This window comes from Macaca nemestrina, chromosome 9 (assembly GCF_043159975.1).
Source record: "Macaca nemestrina isolate mMacNem1 chromosome 9, mMacNem.hap1, whole genome shotgun sequence".
Taxonomy (NCBI): domain Eukaryota; kingdom Metazoa; phylum Chordata; class Mammalia; order Primates; family Cercopithecidae; genus Macaca; species Macaca nemestrina.
The window spans coordinates 31,321,858-31,341,384 of NC_092133.1; the positions used below are offsets into that span (position 1 = coordinate 31,321,858).

At 53.9% G+C, this 19,527-nt stretch overlaps 1 protein-coding gene across 2 annotated transcripts; it reads right to left on the reverse strand.

Annotated features, from left to right (window-relative positions):
- Positions 1-11: 11 nt before the first annotated feature.
- On the reverse strand, positions 12-6,845 carry LOC105478350 (nuclear factor kappa B subunit 2). Of its 2 annotated transcripts, none has more exons than XM_011735527.3 (23): positions 6,726-6,845; positions 6,542-6,634; positions 6,189-6,270; positions 6,032-6,072; positions 5,696-5,794; positions 5,468-5,619; positions 5,106-5,212; positions 4,854-5,012; positions 4,452-4,556; positions 4,240-4,325; positions 4,020-4,158; positions 3,682-3,807; positions 3,033-3,242; positions 2,812-2,953; positions 2,331-2,445; positions 2,034-2,247; positions 1,702-1,871; positions 1,478-1,580; positions 1,196-1,347; positions 1,009-1,078; positions 621-793; positions 377-488; positions 12-281 (listed from the first exon to the last, which is right to left on the reverse strand). In XM_011735527.3, exons 2-23 carry the CDS (start codon positions 6,560-6,562, stop codon positions 160-162), a joined length of 2,700 nt encoding a protein of 899 aa, XP_011733829.1. In that variant the 5' UTR covers positions 6,563-6,634; positions 6,726-6,845; the 3' UTR covers positions 12-159. The 2 variants fall into 2 exon arrangements, with proteins under 2 accessions (XP_011733829.1, XP_011733827.1); XM_011735525.3 differs by having other exon boundaries at positions 12-284.
- Between the last annotated feature and the right edge of the window lie 12,682 nt (positions 6,846-19,527).

Below are 19,527 nucleotides of genomic sequence, written 5' to 3' on the forward strand. Positions count from 1 at the left end.
AGGGGCTGCCATAAGTTGGGAAGGAGGGGTCCTCCCCTTCCCATGAGAATCCTTTATTTGTCCCAACTGAGGGGTGGGTGTGGGGTGTTAAATAAGATTTGAAATAGGTGGGGACACTGTACAGGGGGTGCAGGAAGGGGGGTGGTGGCGGGCAGCAAGTCAGTGCACCTGAGGCTGGGGGTGCCCGTGGCAGAGCCCTCCTGGCGGCTCAGGGGGTGGGCCCAGCTTCTCTGCCTCCTGCTCCACTGACTGGCTCCCGTATGCACTGTCTTCCTTCACCTCTGCTGGGGGTAAATGGGGACAGGAATGGGATAGTCAAGGACTCAGGCCTCCCACCCTCCAAGCCCAGATCCCCCTTCCAGGGATGCCCCTTTACCTGTGCTGGGCAGCTTGTCTCGGGTCTCTGGACCCCTCAGCAGCCTCACTCCCTCCTCTAGGCCCATATCAGACAGGGCCTCCAGCAGACCTGCCATGTCTCCGCCAGCCAGCTAAAAAAAAACAGCCGGATGAGGTCTGAGTCATGGTTAGGGTGTATGCTTGGAAGCCCTGGGGCCAAGGAGGTACCTGGACTCGGATCGGGAAAGGAGGATGGGGAGGGGGCAGGGCGAAGGCCAACCCACCTCATAGCTGCGCAGGAGGCTGCCGCTGGGCGAGGCCGTCTGTCGGTACGTGTCCACCAGGCTGCGCAGCCCCAGACGCTCTGCCAGCTCTGCCCAGCTGCCCTGGGCTTCTGGCCCGTCTAGCAGCTGCTCCAGGTTCTGCAGAGCTGTATCACCAAGTGACAGTCCCGGCCCTGAGGGGGACACATAGACATGTCATTTACCTCCAGAGTTGGGTGGGGACATGGACACCTGAACACTGCCTTTCTCCCAAGGTAAGCGACAGACAGGACCACGAGGGGTGATGGATGGGGCTGAAGGTAGAGAAAGGGAGGCCTCTTTCAGAGGGTCCTGAAGGAGAAGAATTTCTGTTTGAGGAATTGGGCTGGGGATGCTTGATGCTCCTCACCTGCAGGGCTGGGCGGGGTCAGGGGTGGCTCCATGGTATTCTGAGCGGCATTTATCAGCAAGGTCTTCACCTGGGGAGACAGCCGCCGCTCTGACTACCTCCCACCTCGTCCTTAAGCCCGTGTCTTTAAGTCCAGATACTCTGGACCCCGTCACTCAGAGCGCTTCTAGTTCCAGGCTGGCCTCACCTTGGTGCTGCAAGTGAGGTCAAGAGGCGTGTGGCCCCGGAAGCTGCTTCGGGTGTCCTTCTCAGGCCCTTCAGTGTCCGAGTCGCTATCAGAGGTAGGGGGTGAAGGCAGCGGGCACAGGGGCTCCTCGTTTTCAGCATGGATGTCAGCACCTGGGAGAGGGAGGCCGTCATGGGGAGGTTTGGTGGGGGCCCACATTAAGGACTGCAAAGTGGGAGGACCGGGAGGCACCTCTTTCCCTTCCCCTCACCCTGTTCAAGTGCCCCTGAGGGTGAGACTGACCAGCCTTCAGAAGGAGGCGGGTGAGGGTCGGGTACCCCAGTCCAGCTGCCAGGTGCAGGGGTGTGTTTCCCGCAAAGGTGCGAGCATTCACGTTGGCCCGGAGCTGGGGGTGCGAGCGGCAAGGGTTGACACCACAGCATGGTCCCCCTAGCCAGCCCCCGCTTCACCGTCTTTGGCCCCTCCACCACCCTTGGTCCCACTCCTTCCACAATCCTCAGTCCCACCTTGGTGACCAGATGGGTGACCAACCCCAGTTCCTCCATCTCGGTGGCTAGATGCAAGGCTGTTCGCCCCCCTTGCCGTTCTGTGGCCTCCACTTCAGCCCCACTGTCCACCAGCAGATCCAGGCACTCAGGGCTTCGGGCTCGGACCGCCAGGTGTACTGGATACAATCCTAAGGATGCAGGATACTCAACCTGCAGCTATGACCCTTAAGGCGGTCCTTGGGCCAGCCCTGACCATTCAACCTTGACACCTCATAGTCCATTCTGCACACTGGTCAGACACCCTCCCTGGTCCCCACCTGCCCCCTAGTCAGGTGAGATGGGGAGCTCACCCTCAAAGTCAGGCATATGCAACAGCTGGGGCACAGCAGGAGCTCCACTCTGAAGCAGTGCACGCAGCAGCTCAGGGGCACCAGCGCCTGCCCGCAGCGCCAGATGCATGGCTGAGTCTCCATGCCGATCCAGCAGAGCTGGGTCTGCACCCACCCGCAGCAGAAAGCTCACCACACTCGTCTGCCTGGTGATCACCGCCAGGTGCAGGGGCGTCTGGGGATGAAAGCAGGGTGAGCCAGGCCCGAGACCCACCTGCCTTCCAACCCCTCCCACCTCCCCAGTAGGCGCCCCCGCACCTGGTGCAGGTGGTTGGTGAGGTTGACGACGCCGAGGTCCTGGGCGTGGTGGATGACATAGGCTATCTGCTCAATGACACTGGTCTGCCCATGGATGATGGCCAGGTGCAGCGGTCTGGGGGTTGGGGAGCGAGAGTCTGGCCCAGCCACTCAGAGCATCCTTCGCTCTCAAAGCCCCACCGCCCTCATAGACTCCCTCGCTGGGGCCCGTGGAACCCAGCACGTGGCCCAGGGCATCGCTGTGCCTGCACTTAACGTTTCCTAGCACCTTTTGAGGTAGGTAAGTGCTATAACTGTACCCCTTGCACGGTCGACAAAACTGAAATTTGGAGAGACCAAGCATCTTGAACAGAGCTGGTGAACAGAGAGGCCGGACTTGAAGCCTGGTGTGTCCGAAAACTGCAGAGCCTGGCTCTGTGCCGGTCCCTTTCCTGCCCCCACCCGACCCCGCGCCGCGTCCGCCAGGCCCTCTGTTGCCTACGTGTCTCCGTTCTCGTCCTGCGCCGTCAGCAGGTGGCGCTGTCCCGCCAGCAGCGCGCGCGCGTCCGCGGTGACGCCGTAGTCGAGTAGGGCCCGGGCGCTGCGCTGCGCCAGGCAGAACAGTCGCGCGTTGTACTCTCGGGCTGGGGGCGACAGAGGGCGTGGGTCAGAGCTGGGTCCTCAGCCCCAGCGCCCCGACCGTTCGTGCCCTGGAGGCCATACCTCGCTGCAGCATCTCCGGGGCCTGCGGCTCGCACTGGGGGGCCCTGGAAGGGGCGCTCGGCTCCGCGGCTTCCTCTCCGGAGTCCCTGCCGGGCACCGAGGCGGCCATCTGCGCCCCGCCCCCGCCTCCCGGGTAGCAGCCCATGGGGCCCGCGCCGGACTGGTAGGGGCTGTAGGCCAGGGAGGAGGGGAAGAAACCGAGGCTGCCACCTGTGGGTACAGGCAGGGCTGTGGGAAACGGGCACCAGCCAGGACTCTCCCAGTTTTGGTGTTTTTTTTTGTTTGTTTGTTTGTTTTTAAGATGGAGTTTTGCTCTTATTGCCCAGCCTGGAGTGCAGTGGTGCGATCTCGGCTCACTGCAACCTCTGTCTCCCGGGTTCAAGCGATTCTCCAGCCTCAGCTTCCCGAGTAGCTGGGATTACAGGCGCCTGCCACCATGCCCAGCTAATTTTTGTATTTTTAGTAAAGATGAGGTTTCACCCTGTTGGCCAGGCTGGTCTCGAACTCTTGATCTCAGGTAATCCGCTTGCCTTGGCCTCCCAAAGTACTGGGATTACAGGCGTGAGCCACCACGCCTGGCCTCTCCCTGGTTTTTTTTCCTCCACAGCTTCTCTTGCCTTTACCCCTCCCTCCATCAGCACCCCCTCACCTCCTCCAGCTCCTCCATAGCCCCCTGCTGCACCTCCAGAGCCTCCACCCATGTGGGAGCCACCCCCGAAGGGCTGGGAGAAGGTGGGCAAGGCCTTCCTCCGCTTCCGCTGCACCTCTTCCTTGTCTGGGGGCAGAGGAAAATGAGATTGAGCCCAATTATTGTGTCATGCCTCAGGGGCCCTTCCCAGAAGAGCCCTCAGGCTGGCTCCTAGGAAGCACCTCCTCAGACCCTCCACACTCCTGACTTGGCTTATGCATCCCCACATCTAGCTCTTGGGACCTTCTAGCCCAGCCTGGCCCCCCACCATTCCCCTGGGGTCCTCAGCCCAGCTCCACCTTCCACCAGAGGGTAATAGGTGAACTGTTTGGAATCAGACACATCCCCTCCTCGCTTGCGTTTCAGTTGCAGGAACACTGTTACGGGCCGCTCAATCTTCATCTTGTGATAGGGGGGTGTCCGGAACACAATGGCATACTGGGGGGTGCAGGGAGACACAGGGTGTCAGTGAGTCCTTAGCCTAATTTAGCCCCCAGCCTGGGCCCTAGCCCTGGATACCTGTTTATGCACATCTGTGGGAGAGAAGTCCCCAAAGGCCTGCCATCCATTCTCATCATCCTCATAGAACCGAACCTCAATGTCATCTACAAGGAAAACGGAAGCTTGGCCGCAGCTCCCGGTGGAATCTCCGGGGCCATTTATCCTAGAGCTTCCCTGGCCCCAGTCTTATATTCGATGTCCTTGGCGCCCAGCCTGGGCTCCAGTCTCACCTTTCTGCACCTTGTCACAAAGCAGATAAACTTCATCACCACCCCGCACAGAGCCTGCTGTCTTGTCCATTCGAGAAATCTTCAGGTTTGATGCCCCCGGAGACTCTATGGGGTGGGATATGGATTAGCTGAGATGATGCAATAGCCATGGCCACATTTAAGGAGCTTGGTGCTCTGTATTCCTTATCTTAGCAACCCCTGGAGCTGCAGGAACCACCCAATATTCGCATTTACTAAAGATAGAAGCTTCAGGGGGAGGAAATGACTTGCTCAGGATCACTCAGCATCTATGTGGCAGGGCCAGGTTCTGAAACCCGGGCCTGTTTGACTCCACAGCTTAAGGTCACCCCTCGTGCCACCTCTGCCACCAGGCCTGGCACCCCAGGTAGTCAGGATACTCACTGCTGTCATGGATGGGCTGGGAAATGACTGGCTTCAGGGGCAGGGAGAAGGAGCCATCACTGGCTCTAAGGAAGGCAGAGAAGCGCAGCCGCACTATACTCAGATCCATCACCTTCTTCAGTTCTTTGGCCTCCTGCTCCAGCTCCCGCTGCTCGGCCTCTGGGCAGTGGGTACATGTGTGACCCCTGGGCTTCTCCCTCCCTGCTCCTTCCATGAGCACCTCCCATGACCCTCCCCCCACCGCACCCATACCCGTAAGGCCCTGGGGCCTAGAGCGGAGCCGCTGCCTCTGAAGTTTTTGTATCATAGTTCCCATCATGTTCTTCTTAGTCACGTGCAGGACACCCAGGTTGTTAAATCTGAGGAGACGGGAGAATCGGAGGCCTTTGGCTGTGCAGTTCTTTCTTCCTGAGGTGCCTTTCCCATTGTCAGGGCTCAGCTCAGCCCTACTTCCTCAGGGAAGCCATTGGAGTTTCTACATGGGCCCTTGGGTTTGGGGCCAACCTACCTCTCTCCCCTTGGTCAGATGCTAAGCTCATGGAGGTGGGCTGGGGCTTAGGACTGGCAGAGAGTGAGGGGCATATCAGTGGGGGCCAGGGGTAGAGGGCACCTACTGGGCAGTCATGTCCTTGGGCCCCACAGAAACGGCGCAGATCCCCAGCTCCGAGCATTGCTTGCCCACCAGACTGTGGGCATGAGCACGAGGTGGGTCACTGTGTGTTACCAGGTCTACCTCGATCTTGGCTGGTCCCTCGTAGTTACAAATCTAGGAGAGGCAGGGACTGTCAGGGCCTTGGGCGTGCTGTCCACTTAGCCAACCCTCCAGCACCATCCTGGCTCACCTTGACAGTGGGATAGGTCTTTCGGCCCTTCTCACTGGAGGCACCGGGCAGTCCTCCGTGGGAGGGGCCTTCACAGCCATATCGAAATCGGAAGCCTCTCTGAAGGTCCAAGGGCAGAGTAGCATTATGATCAGGGAAGACCACCCCGGCCAGCAGTGACCACAGTGCCTGGTAGTATCTGCTCAACCACAACTACAGCACTCTGATCAGCAGCAGTGACCATCCAATCCCCTGTGGCCTCCTTGGGCAATGGCTCCTCCATGGCCTGCCAGCTACCACTACCCCATTTGTCCCCAAAGCTGAAGCCATTCCACACCCTCCCTTTTGCTTACTCACCTGCTTAGGCTGTTCCACGATCACCAGGTAGGGGCCATCAGCTGGGGACAGGGAGACCTTGCTTAGCCACTATCTCCCAGCCCTTCCCCCAGGCAGAAGGCACATGCTCTCCCTCCCCCTACCTTTAGGACTAGAGGAGGTTAGTGAACTTACTGACCTGTCTCTGGGGCTGGCTCCTTGGGTTCCATAATGGAGGAGTTCAATTTGAAATCATCATATTCAATAATGCCATCCAGACCCTGGTTTGGAGACAGACTGGGGGTGGCATCCAACTCTCAGCGCCCCCCACGGCCCCACCTCCCATCTCCAAGTCCTCAGTGGTCACTCCCCCTCCTCCTCAGGCCCAAGAGAAAGCTCCTTTTGGAGGCAGAGTTGTAGACAGATGGACAGACTGGTAGGCTGAGAGCATCTGCGAGCATGCAGGTGTATGGCAGCAGAGGGGGCTCGGGCAGACAGGTGGACAGACACGGGGGGCGGCCGGCCGGGTCAGGGGCAGGCAGCGTGACTCACTGGGTTGTAGCAACTCTCCATGTCTCTGGGCTAGGCCCGGCTCTGTCTAGTGGCTCCGGCCAGGTTCTGCTTCCCAGAATTTTAGGCGCCCGCCTAAAGTTGGGAGGAGTGGCGTGGGGGAGGGGGTCAGATCTAAATGGGGGTGGGCGGGAGATGGGGGCCCAGATTTGGGGGACGGTCCGACCTCCTCCAGCCGCCCGTCCGGGTGTGGCGGGTGAGATCCGGTGGAGAGCGAGATCCGGAGTTGGGCTTGGCCGGGGAAGGGGCAGGAAAGTTAGAGCAGCTTAGGAAAGTCCCGAAAATACCAAGGGGAGGCGGGGCCGGAGGGGGCGGGCCTGGAAATGACGCCAGTGGCCCCGCCCTCACGACGGGAGGGGCGGGAGGCCCTCGCCAGTCTGCGGGTTCCCGCTGCTTTTCAGCGGGTAGAGGGAGAGGAGAGTCAGGGGAGCCGCGGTGGGGGTTAAGCCCCCTCCTCCCTCCAGGGCAGGGAACAGGAGGGTCCCTCACGGCCGTGGGGAGGTTGGCAGTCTGGGGCCAAGTCCGCCTCCCGCTCCCCTCCCCCGGTCTGGAGCAACCTTGGGAATTTCTGCCAGGAGGGAGGCCACGGCTGATAAACCCGGGGGCTTTTGGGGGGACATTCCTGCTGTCTGATGGCCTCCCCTTCGAACAGCCTGTAGGCGGGGGCTCTTTCCTGTGGGAGGCCCCGGGGTTCTGCCCCGAGAACACGATTCTGGGGCCGCGGGAAAAGTGTCTTCTCCTCCGGCTCCTCTTTTTCCCAAACCTCGCAACAGCAGCTGGTTCCACACCGCACCGGCTCTGGGCACGCAGGCGACAGGGAGACCTCTGCACGCTCCCCACCCAATACAAGCCTGTGTCTCCATCACAGCTCCACAAGTGTGTTTCGGCTCTAGTGCTTGGGTGCATGTTGTGTGTCCATGGCGTCAACATGAGTGTGCAAGCGAGCATGTGTGTAGACAGGTGAGTCCTGAGCTTCTCAGTGTGGGTGTGTGTCAGCGCCTGTCTTGATGTACAGACACGGGTGAGCGTATCTTGAGTTTGTGCGTGAAGGGTGTGGGTGCAGGCACCAGTGCACCGGTGGGCACGTCTCCGTGTGCATGTGTGTGCGAGTGCGACTGCACGGACGCTGCCGTGTGTGCGCCAGCACAGGTACAGGTGTACGTACGGGTCCGTGTGTCTTTGTACAAGGATGTCGACGTGGATCTGAGTGTCGTTGCCTGCGCGCCGCTGCTGCTCTCCAGCCCCCGGCGCTGTCCGCTAAAGGCCCTCCTCCCGCTCTTCTCTTGTCCCGGCCACCCAGGGGTCTGAATCCAGCCACTCACCGTGGCGGCGGCTCTGGTTGCGGCTTCTCTCCGCGCCCGACCCACCTGGGACCGGTCGCGACACCTCGCCGGCCAGCAGGGCTTGGGGCCGGGAAAGCCCCTTCTCGGCCCCCCGGAGGGGGGAATTCCCATGACGTTTCCGTGCGTCACGCCTCGCGCCCTTTTTCATTGGCTGAAAGTTTAACTCTGTACTGGCGCAGCCAACCCGGAGCGACTCGGGCGCGCCCCTAAGAGGGGACAGGCTCACTCAGGGCAGGGAGCGGGGCGACAGGCCACCAGGCGCGACAGGCCACCAGCGGGGCGACAGGCCACTAGTTCGGCCGGCTAGGGGACCGCCGAGAAGGTACCCGCTGACCCAGCGCCACCTTGGGCCGGGAGCTTCCGCTGCAGCTCGGCTTTGGCTGCGCCTAATGCTTGACTTTCTCCGAAGCGGGGGAACCCCAGGGGGAAGCCGACGGCCCCAGCCCTCGGGGCCCCCACCCTGAGCGGCGGGCTGCCGGGAAGTTAGCGGAAGAGGAAGGAAGTTGCTTTTGCGGTCGGTCCCGGGCGCCCTCTGGCGGCCTTCATGAGGCCGCGAGGAGACTCCATTTGGCCCAGGCCCCTGTCTCGCTCTGTCTCATCAGCCTCAGGGTTCCGGGAGAGATAGTCCGGACCTCGGACTTTTATAGAAGTGATAGGTTCCCAGCGGGCCAGGACTCAGGAGCTCTGCGCAGGAGAAGGGAAATTAAGTGTTTATCCACCACGGAGATCTGGAATATTAGAACTGAAAAAGGCATCCAGAGTTTAAACAGCTCAAATTTCCACCGATGTGGGAAATCGCCTCTTTTTTTTTAGTCTCAGACTGGAATGCAGTGAGGCGCTTTTGGCTCACTGCAACCTCCGCCTCTTGGATTCAAACCATTCTCCTGCCGCAGCCTCCCGAGTATCTGGGATTACAGTGCCCACCACCAAGCCCGGCTAATTTATGTATTTTTAGTAGAGTTGGGGTTTCACCATGTTGGTCAGGCTGGTCTCGAACTCATGTCCTCAGGTGATCCGCTGGCCTCCGCCTTCCGAAACGTTGGGATTACAGTCGTGAGCCACCGCACACGGCCTATTTAATTTATTTATGTTTTTGAGACAGTGTCTCGCTCTGTCACCCAGGCCTGGAGTACAGTGGCACGATCATGGCTCACTGCAACCTCGAACTCCGGGGTGCACTGATTCTCTCACTCTCCTGAGTAGCTGGGACTACAGGTGCATACCACCACACCTGGCAAATTTTTTGTTTTTTTTTTTTTTTTTTGAGACGGAGTCTCGCTCTGTCGCCCAGGCTGGAGTGCGGTGGCGCGATCTCGGCTCACTGCAAGCTCCGCCTCCCGGGTTCACGCCATTCTCCTGCCTCAGCCTCCCGAGTAGCTGGGACTACAGGCGCCCACAACCGCGCCCGGCTAATTTTTTGTATTTTTAGTAGAGACGGGGTTTCACCGTGGTCTCGATCTCCTGACCTTGTGATCCGCCCGCCTCGGCCTCCCAAAGTGCTGGGATTACAGGCGTGAGCCACCGCGCCCGGCCCTGGCAAATTTTTAAATTTTTAGTGGAGATGGATCTCACTACCTTGCCTAGGCTGGTCTTAAACTCCTGGGCTTAAGTGGTCCTCCTACTTTGGCCTTCCAAAATGCTTGGATTACAGACGTGAGCCACTGTGTCCTGCCAAACTGCCTCTTATAGACCTTCCAGTTTCCATCTGAACACTTCTAGAGGCAGTGAGGTCAGGACAGGAATTCACCAAGTATGGAGTACATGAGTGGACCTCTCTCTGGTCAGTAGCGTTTCTCCTTAGCAGGTGCCATGAGTAATCTCCATGCCTGGAGTCCTCCTCCCTTAGGCTTATGGTAGAACATAGGCTATCTGGGATCTTTCCTGCAGCTTGCCCCAGACGTTTTTAAGAACAGAATCACAGGCCTGCACTGGCACTAAGTAAAGAGAGACTATTATGGCTCTCGATTTGGGCTGTCTGTTTCCTATTACTTCCCCACCCCCCTTCATCTTGCCTGCAAATATAGTGTCCCAGGCACTAGGTTCAAGTACTTTAGAAGTTCTCATTCTCCCTCCCAACAACCCTAGGAGGTGAATATTACCTTTACTGATGAAGAAATCAAGGCTCAGAGAGGTGGAGTAACCAAACACACAGCTAGGAAGGGGCAGAGCCAGGATTCAAACCCAATCTGTTGACTCCAGGATGAAGCTCTTTCCCCTAAATTTATATAAAACAAAGCAGCCCTTTCCACCTTACTGTGGGCCTCTCAAACAAATATCGTAAGATTCTGCCAAACAATTTGCTGAAATCCAGATATGTTGTCTACTACATTTCTCTGGTAAGTCAGATTCCTAACCCTATTTAAAATGGACTAAGGCCAGACATGGTGGCCCACACCTGTAATCTCAGCACTTTGGGAAGCCAAGGCTTGTGGATCATTTGAGCCCAGGAGTTCGAGACCAGCCTTGGCAACATGGTGAAACCCCGTCTCAAAAAATATAAAACTTGGCCAGTCTCATAACTAGGTCTCTAAATAAATAAATAAAAATTTAAAAATAAAATTTAAAATGGAGGAAATTCAGCTTGGTATACTCTAACTTAGTAAACCCGTGCTGGTTACCACTAATCACGTCTATCCTTTCAAAGTGCTCACAAATTGCCACCAAAATTGGCATGGATTCTTCGAGTCCCCACAACATCTCTAAAAGCACCCCTAAGGGTTGAGCTATTTTAGTTACAAGAGTCTAAGCTGTAATTTATCTAAAGATTAAAAAAAGAAGACCTTTATTAGCGAACATTTCAAACATACAAAGATTTTCACTTTGGGAGGCTGAGGCAGGCGGATCACTTGAGCTCAGGAGTTTGAGATTACCCTGGCAACATAGGGAGACCTCATCTCTACTTAAGTTAGCTAGATGTGATGGTGAGTGCCTGTAGTCCTAGCTACTTGGAAGGCTGAGGTGGGAGGATTGCTCAAGCCCAGGAAGTTGAGGCTGCTGTGAGCCATGTTCGTGCCACCGCACTCCATCCAGGCTGGGTGACAGACAGACGCCGTCTCAAAAAAAGAAGAGTGGAGAGAATAGTATAATGAGCTCCCGTGTGCCCCTCTGTCAGATTCATCAATTCCTAATGCATGTTAGCCTGGAGATTTTAAACTAACTCAAAATAGCTTGTCATTTGCTAGAGCCTCATCTATCTGGGCTTAAGAAACCTCTTTGTTAGGCTGGGCACAGTGACTCACACCTATAATCTCAGCACTTTGGGAGGCCAAGGCGGGTGGATCACTTGAGGTCAGGAGTTCGAGACCAGCCTGGCCAACATGGTGAAACCCTGTCCCTACTAAAAGTATAAAAATTAGCTGGATGTGGTGGTGGGCAACTGTAGTCCCAGCTACTAGGGAGGCTGAGGCAGGAGAATCATTTGAATCTGGGAGGCGGAGGTTGCAGTGAGCTGAGATCACGCCACTGTGCTCCAGCCTGGAAAACAGAGTGAGACTCCATCTCAAAAACAAAAAAAAACAAAAAAAAAACTTCTTCATTGCATGTTTCACTAATTTTCATCCTAATGATCATCTGTTTCTACACCCAGCCCTAGCACAATGCCTAGCCCAGAGCGGATGCACCCCAAATTTATTCCATTCATTTACCAATAAATAGTGAGAGCCCACTCCATTAAACACCGCTGTTTGCAGACAAAACTCCAACAGATATATATCAGTTCGTAATAAGTGCTACAGAGAAAAATTAAGTAGGTAAGGGATTAGACAGTGACAAGGATTTTCTAGGTGTCAGTCAAAGCAGGACTCTCTGATGAAGTAACAATTAAACAATGACTTGAAAAAGTAAGGGAGTGAGTCATGGGGAATATCTGGAGAAAGAGCGTTCCAGGTGGAGGGAACAGTAGGGCCAAGCTCTGATACAAGTGTTTGGCATATTTGAGGAACAGCAAGAAGGTTAGTAGGTGGAATAAAGTAATAACTTTGGATTTTGTTCTGATCAAGATGGAAAGCTGTGAGAGAGTTCTGAGCAGTGGAGTGAAAATTGCATAATGGGCTGGGCGCGGTGGCTCAAGCCTGTAATCCCAGCACTTTGGGAGGCCGAGGCGGGCGGATCACGAGGTCAGGAGATCGAGACCATCCTGGCTAACACGGTGAAACCCCGTCTCTACTAAAAATACAAAAAGAAATTAGCCGGGCGTGGTGGCGGGCGCCTGTAGTCCCAGCTACTCCGGAGGCTGAGGCAGGAGAATGGCGTGAACCCGGGAGGCGGAGCTTGCAGTGAGCCGAGATGGCGCCACTGCACTCCAGTCTGGGCGACAGAGCTAGACTCCGTCTCAAAAAAAAAAAAAAAAAAAAAAAGGAAATTGCATAATGTATCTTTTTTTTTTTTTTGAGAGAGGCTCTCACTCTGTTACTCAGAGTGGTGTGCAGTGGTGTGGTCATAGCTCACTGCGACCTCAAACTCCTGGGCTCGAGTGATCATCCCACCTTACCCTCCTGAGTAGCTAGGACTACAGGTACCTGCCACCAGGCCCAGCTAATTTTTGCATTTTTTTGTAGAGACGAGTTTCACCATGTTGCCCAGGCTGGTCTCAAACTCCTGCGCTCAAGTGATCTGCCCACATTGACCTCTCAATGTGAGGTCCATTGCCCAGCCTAGTTTTTTTTAGCTTTTAGATTTTTTTTTTTTTGAGACGGGTCTTGCTGTGTTGTCCAGGCTGGGGTATAACGAGTCTTAAAAGGATCCATTTGGGCTGCATGCCTGTAATCCCAGCACTTTGAGAGGCCGAGGCAGGTGGATTGCTTGAGCCCATGAGTTTGAGACCAGCCTGGGTAACATGGTAAAATCCCTTCTCTACAAAAAATGCAAAGATTAGCTGGGTGTGGTGGCATGCATCTGTATTCCCAGCTACTCAGGAGTCTGAGGTCAGAGAATTGCATGAGCCCAGGAGGTGAAGATTGCAGTGAGCCTAAATTGCACCACTGTACTCCGGCCTGGGCAACAGAGCGAGACCGTCTCAAACAAACAAATAAGGATCCATTTAGCTGCTGTGTAAAGACCATCGAATGCAAGGACCTATAAGGAAGGAGGGAGACTAGTAGTCCAACAGACAGTGGCTGAGGCTTGGGTGCTAGTGGATGATAAAGGTGGTGGGAAGTAATCGCAATTCTAGATAGATTTAAAGATAGAAGTAACAAGACTTGCTGAGGATTAGATGTAGGATGTGAGAAAAGAGGGGGTTTTGGCATAAAAAAGAATGGAATTGTCCTTTAGTGATGTGGGGCACACAGAGAGGAGCAGATTTATAGGGGGTATCAATAATTTTTCCTTTTACTTATTTTTAAAAATTATTATTTTTTTTGAGACAGATTCTCACTCTGTTGTCCAGGCTAGAGCGTGGTGGCATGATCTCGGCTCACTGCAACCTCCAATTTCCAGTTTCAAGTGATTCTCCTGCCTCAGCCTCCAGAGTAGCTGGTATTACAGGCGCCCACCACCATGCCCAGCTAATTTTTGTATTTTTAGTAGAGAAGGGGTTTCACCATGTTGGTTAGTCTGGTCTTGAACTCCTGAACTTGTGATCTGCCCGCCTCAGCCTCCCAAAATGCTGGGATTACAGGCGTGAGCCACCGTGCCCAGTCTATTTTTTTTTTTTTTTTTTGAGACAGTCTCGCTCTGTTGCCCAGGCTAGAGTGCAGTGGCACAATCTCAGCTCACTGCAACCTCTGCCTCCCGGGTTCAAGCGATTCTCCTGCCTCACCCTCCTGAGTAGCTGGGATTACAGGCTCCTTCTCAATGGGAGCCCTGGGGCTGAGTGGCTCTGCTCATTCACAGCCACTTGTCTTCCAACCAGTGAGCCCTCAACAAAGGTAAATACCCATGGCTCCAATAACCACAACTTTTGTTGTTCCTAGTATTTTTTTCTTTTTTTTTTTTTTTTTTTTTTTTTTTTTTTTTTTTTTTTTTGAGACGGAGTCTCACGCTGTTGCCCAGGCTGGAGTGCAGTGGCGCCATCTCGGCTCACTGCAAGCTCCGCCTCCTGGGTTCACGCCATTCTCCTGCCTCAGCCTCCTGAGTAGCTAGGACTACAGGCGCCCGCCACCGCGCCCGGCTAATTTTTTGTATTTTTAGTAGAGACGGGGTTTCACTGTGGTCTCGATCTCCTGACCTTGTGATCCGCCCGCCTCGGCCTCCCAAAGTGCTGGGATTACAGGCTTGAGCCACCGCGCCCGGCCCCTAGTATTTTTTTCTATTTGGTGGTGGGGTGGGGAGGAATGCCCATTGTAGTTCATTCTATGTTTTGTTCTTTCTCATATCATTATGTGCGTAGAAAATTCACATATTTTTCTTGGTTGTGGGCATCTGTTTCCAGTTTTAAAAACTTTACTAAACTCTGAGCTCACTAGGTAATAACCTGTTTCCTCAGGTGCTTAGCCTTTTATTTCACATGAGAAGCTATAGAAAATGTGTTTAGCTTTGGAGGGTTTCTATACCACCACCACTACATTTATTTATTTATTTATTATTTTTGAGACACAGTCTCGCACTCTTGCCTAGGCTGGATTGTGGTGGTGCCATCTTGGCTCACTGAAACCTGTGCCTCCCAGGTTCAAGTGATTCTCCTGCCTCAGCCTCCCGAGTAGCTGGGACTACAGGCGTGTGCCACCATGCCTGGCTAATTTTTTTTTTTTTGTATTTTTAGTAGAGATAGGTTTCACCGTGTTAGCCAGCATGGTCTTGATCTCCTTACCTCGTGATCCGCCCACCTCGGCCTCCCAAAGTGCTGGGATTACATGTGTGAGCCACTGCACCTGGCCTCACCATCACTACTTCTTTTTTTTTTTTTTTTTTTTTTTTTTTGAGACGGAGTCTCGCTCTGTCGCCCAGGCTGGAGTGCAGTGGCCGGATCTCGGCTCACTGCAAGCTCTGCCTCCCGGGTTTACGCCATTCTCCTGCCTCAGCCTCCCGAGCAGCTGGGACTACAGGCGCCCGCCACCTCGCCCGGCTAGTTTTTTGTATTTTTTAGTAGAGACGGGGTTTCACCGTGTTAGGCAGGATGGTCTCGATCTCCTGACCTCGTGATCCGCCCGTCTCGGCCTCCCAAAGTACTGGGATTACAGGCTTGAGCCACCACGCCCGGCCACCATCACTACTTCTGAATGGAAGAAGTGTCATATCAAAGAACATGAGGTTTAGAGTGACACTGACTTGGGTTTGATTCCCAGCTCCCTAAATTCCATGACTTGGCCTCTGAACCTGTATATAGCCTCATCTGTAAGTGCAGAAAATGCCTCTAAAATGTTGTTTGAAGGCTGAGGTGGGAGGATCACTTGAGCCTGGGAGGTCAAGGCGGCAGTGAGCTGTGATTGTGCCACTACACTCCAGCCTGGGCAACAGGGGGAGACCCTGTCTCAAATAAAAAACAAAAACAGCCAGGTGCAGTGGCTCACACCTGTAATCCCAGCACTTTGGGAGGCCAAGGTGGGTGGGTTACCTGAGTTCCAGGAGTCTGAGACCAGCCTGGCCAACATGGTGAAAACCCATCTCTACTAAAAGTACAAACATCAGCCAGGTGCTAGGTGCGGTGGCTCACGCCTGTAATCCTAGCACTTTGGGAGGCCGAGGCGGGCAGATCATGAGGTCAGGAGTTCGAGACCAGCCTGATCAACATGGTGAAACCACGTCTCTACTAAAAATACAAAAATTAGTCCGGCATGATAGCATGTGCCTGTAATCCCAGCTACTCAGGAGGCTGAGGCAGGAAAATTGCTTGAACCCGGAGGCGGAGGTTGCAGTGAGCCGAGATCATGCCACTGCACTCCAGCCTGGTGACAGAATGAGACTCCGTCTAAAAACAAATAAACAAAAACATTAGCCAGTTGTGGTGGTGCATGCCTGTAATCCCAGCTTCTTGGGAGGCTGAAGCACAAAAATTGCTTGAACCCAAGAGGCAGGGGTTGCAGTGAGTCAAGATTGCACCACTGCACTCTAGCCTGAGTGACAGAGTGAGACTCTGTCTCAGAAAAAAAAAAAACAAAACAAAGCCCAAAAAACACAAAATCCCCCTCCTCACATTAAATAAAAATAAAATGTTTGAGCAAGGCACTCAATACTGACACATATAGGTGCTCTAGCAATGCCAGTTCTCTATGTTAGGGTCTTAGGTCATGGAACCGTCTCTACCTTTCCTTCTGACTTTATCTGCCATCCTGGATTTCTGGTGGGAGATGTCCATTAAGACCAGCATTTCCCTCTAGACTATGCTATTACTTTCCCCCAAGATTTGGTTACTTCCACATCACCAAGCCATTCTTCTTTGTTGGTCAGAATTAAGGCTTACTTATTAGTTCCTCTTGCAGCTTCCTTTGCTTTCGGAGAGACAATATTGTCCACAATACAAATCACGCATATCAGCTGGTCTTCTGTTTTTTAAATATATTTTTGAAATCTTTTAAAAAATAGAGACGGGGTCTCACTATGTTGCCCAGGCTGATCTCAAACTCCTGGCCTCAAGTGATCCTCCTGCCCCAGCCTCCCAAAGTACTGAGATTACAGGTGTGAGCCACCACACCTGGCCTCAGCTACTTTTTAATAACAGAATGCAACTTCCAGCAAATGTTTTTCTTTGCTTCCCAGCAGGGAGTGGGCCAGTTTGCAATTGCTCCAGCCTTTTTTTTTTTTTTTTTTCTCTGAGACAGAGTCTTGCTCGGTTGCCAGGCTGGAGTACAGTGGCACCATCATAGCTCACTGCAGCCTTGACCTCCCAGGCTCAAGCAGTCCTCCTGCCTCAGCCTCCAGAGTAGCGTGGCCACAGGTGCATGGTCTTGAACTCCTGGGCAAGCAATCCTCCTGCCTCAGCCTCCCAAAGTGCTAGGATTACAGGCGTGAGCCACTGCACCCTGCTCCACTCCTGTTCCCACTTCTTTCCTAATTTTTGAGATAGGTTTTATAAGGGACATTAGAGCTGTCCTATTTCTTTGTTCATAGGGTGGCCTTCAGACTTATTTGCAGCAGTCAACACTATTTCTCCCATAGGGAAACACATGGAAGCTTCTAAAGGCAGAGCTTGTGGGGCTCAGATGGGAGAACAGAGACACCATAGTTGAAGCCAAATGCCCCAGCATCTAGCTGGCTGTAGTTGCAGGCTTTTCTGCACACACACAGGGCTCTCTGCCCCTCCTAATTTTCCCAGGAGCAGGGTTGGGCAAGGCTTCTGGTTAGCATGCAAATCAGGCATGGCCTGGACTTGAGGAAGAAGGAAGAGGGAGAAATTAGCCTAAGAGCTTCCGGTTTCATATCAGTATTTTTCCACATCAGGTTATTCCCACTTCTGAGGTGCCTTTTTCTACACTGAGGGAGGCGCTGCACAGGTCCAAATGCCCAGCCACGTGGATGTGCTGAGCAAAGGGAAGCCTGGTGCTGGAGAATCATAACGCCAGCTGGGCCCCAGTGCAGGGGGTGAGTGCCCTTAACTCTCCGTAATGGAGGCCAGCTGGAAGTACAACAGGGCCACACTGTTCTCTGTGCCCCAGGGAAGGGAAGGCACCATTGTGGAGGAGGAAGCCAAGATGATGTGGATGCTTCACTTGGGAAAGCTTACTAACCAGAATTTTGTTTCCCACCATGGGAGGGGAAAACACATTCAGAGTGTTTCTATTTTCTCACTCAAAAACAATCAACACAGAAGACTTCTGTGACCAAACGTGTGTGTGTGTGAAAACCCCCACACACCAGGCAAGCAATCAGCTCTATAGTGGACACCAGCTGGGTGGCCTCCAATTCAATTCTGACGCTATCTAATTGGAAATAGTGCCAGGTCTCATAGGTTGAGGGCTCATTCCCCAAGACTGTACTCTACTTCTTTAAAAAAATGCCTTTTTTTTTTCTAAATAGAGACAGGGTCTCGCTATGTTGCACAGGCTGGTTTTGAACCCTTGGCCTCAAGGGATCCTTCTGCCTCGCCTCTGAAAGTGCTGGGATTACAGGCATGTGCCATGGTGCCCAGTCATTGCCTCCACTTCTGATGCCAATTGTTAAGTCCCAAGTGGTTTTTCCTGTATTTCTTACTGACCAGCTATAAATTGCACTCCACATGACCCCCTTCTTGCGTTTGGGTTCAACTAGTTTGCTAGAGCAGCTCACAGAACTCAAGGAAACACACTTACCAGTTTACTACAGGGAATATTATAAAGGATACAAATAACCAGCCATGAAGACATACATAGGGTGAGGTCTGAAAGGGTCCAGAGCCTGGGAGTGATGTCCACATGGAGCTGTGGTACACCACCCTCTGGGCACAGGATGCACTCTTGTTTACCTTCCTGTAAGCCTCCACATGTTCAGCTATCTGGAAGCTCTCCAAACCCTGCCCTTTTGGGTTTTTAGGGAAGATTCATTACATAGGCACGGTTGATTAAACCACTGGACACTGGTGATCAACTTAACCTTCAGTACCTCTTCCCTCCCGGGAGGTTGGGGGCTGAGGCTGAAAGTTTCAACCCTTTAATTCTGCTTTGGTGACCAGCCCCCATCCAGAAGCTACATAGGGACTGCCAGCTGTCAGTCAATCATATATCAAAGGACATCACTTTGGAGATTTTAAGGATTTTAAGAGTTATGCCAGGAAACGGGGTGAAGACCAAATATCTATTTCACAGTATCACACACCCATAGCACCTCCACCCTGCAGGAGCCACACAGCCTGCCCCATACACACGCCCACCTGTATTACCCTGATGCCAAGGGAAAGGAGGAGAGGGGATCCTGTAATCATGCTGCAGTGAGTGAGGTTTGAGGTTTGTGGGGCCGGGAAAAGTTACCCCTCTTCAGTTTGGGGTCAAAATGAATGCCCTGGGCCCCAAACCCATGACTGCAGCTGTGGGCAAGATATCCTTCCCAGGGCTGGGTGCAGTGGCTCACGCCTGTAATCCCAGCACTTTGGGAGGCGGAGGCAGGAAGATCATTTCAGCCCAGGAGTTTAAGACCAGTCTGGGCAACATGGTGAGACCCCATCTTTACAAAAAATACACAAAAAACTAGCCAAGTGTAGGGGTGCGCACCTTAGTCTCAGATACTTGGGAGGCTGATGTGAGAGGATTGCTTGAACCTGAGTTTGAGGCTGCAGTGAGCTATGATTGTGCCACTGTATTCCAGCCTGGATGACAGGGGGGGGTTCAAGTACAGTGGCACAATCATAGCTCACTGCAGCCTCGAACTCTTGGGCTCATCTGAAACCCCAAGGGCTGTTTTGCGCTCTTGGATGGTGAGATGTGTCTGAGAGAAGACTTATGAATAACTACAGCTCAGCCCTCACTCCTCTTCCCTCTCACCCAGGACAGGTTGTCTCGTGTCTCCCTTGGAACAGTTAGGGAAGATGACAATTGTCCGAGCCACTGCCCAAGCCCCGGGGCACACCTGTGATGACAAGGGTGCACCCTGTGGCAGGGCAGGGGTCAGCAGTGGTGAAGGAATCCTGACCCCAGGCCTAGCATCTAGCGGGGTTGGGGAGGGGGTGGTGGTGGTAGGTAGGCTCAGCCTCTGCTCACACCAAGCCCAAGCCCTGCACACCCGATAACATGGTGCCCTGACCCACAAGCTCAAGAAGGAAACCGGAGGGAGAGACAATGA

Excerpts from the sequence above, each read along its gene's own strand:
- LOC105478350 (XM_011735525.3), bottom strand. The coding sequence starts at position 6,562 with ATGGAGAGTTGCTACAACCCA. Across the intron at positions 5,795-6,031 it reads TCGTGGAACAGCCTAAGCAG|AGAGGCTTCCGATTTCGATA; the intron begins GTGAGTAAGCAA and ends TTGGACCTTCAG. Across the intron at positions 2,248-2,330 it reads TCACCAACCACCTGCACCAG|ACGCCCCTGCACCTGGCGGT; the intron begins GTGCGGGGGCGC and ends TTTCATCCCCAG.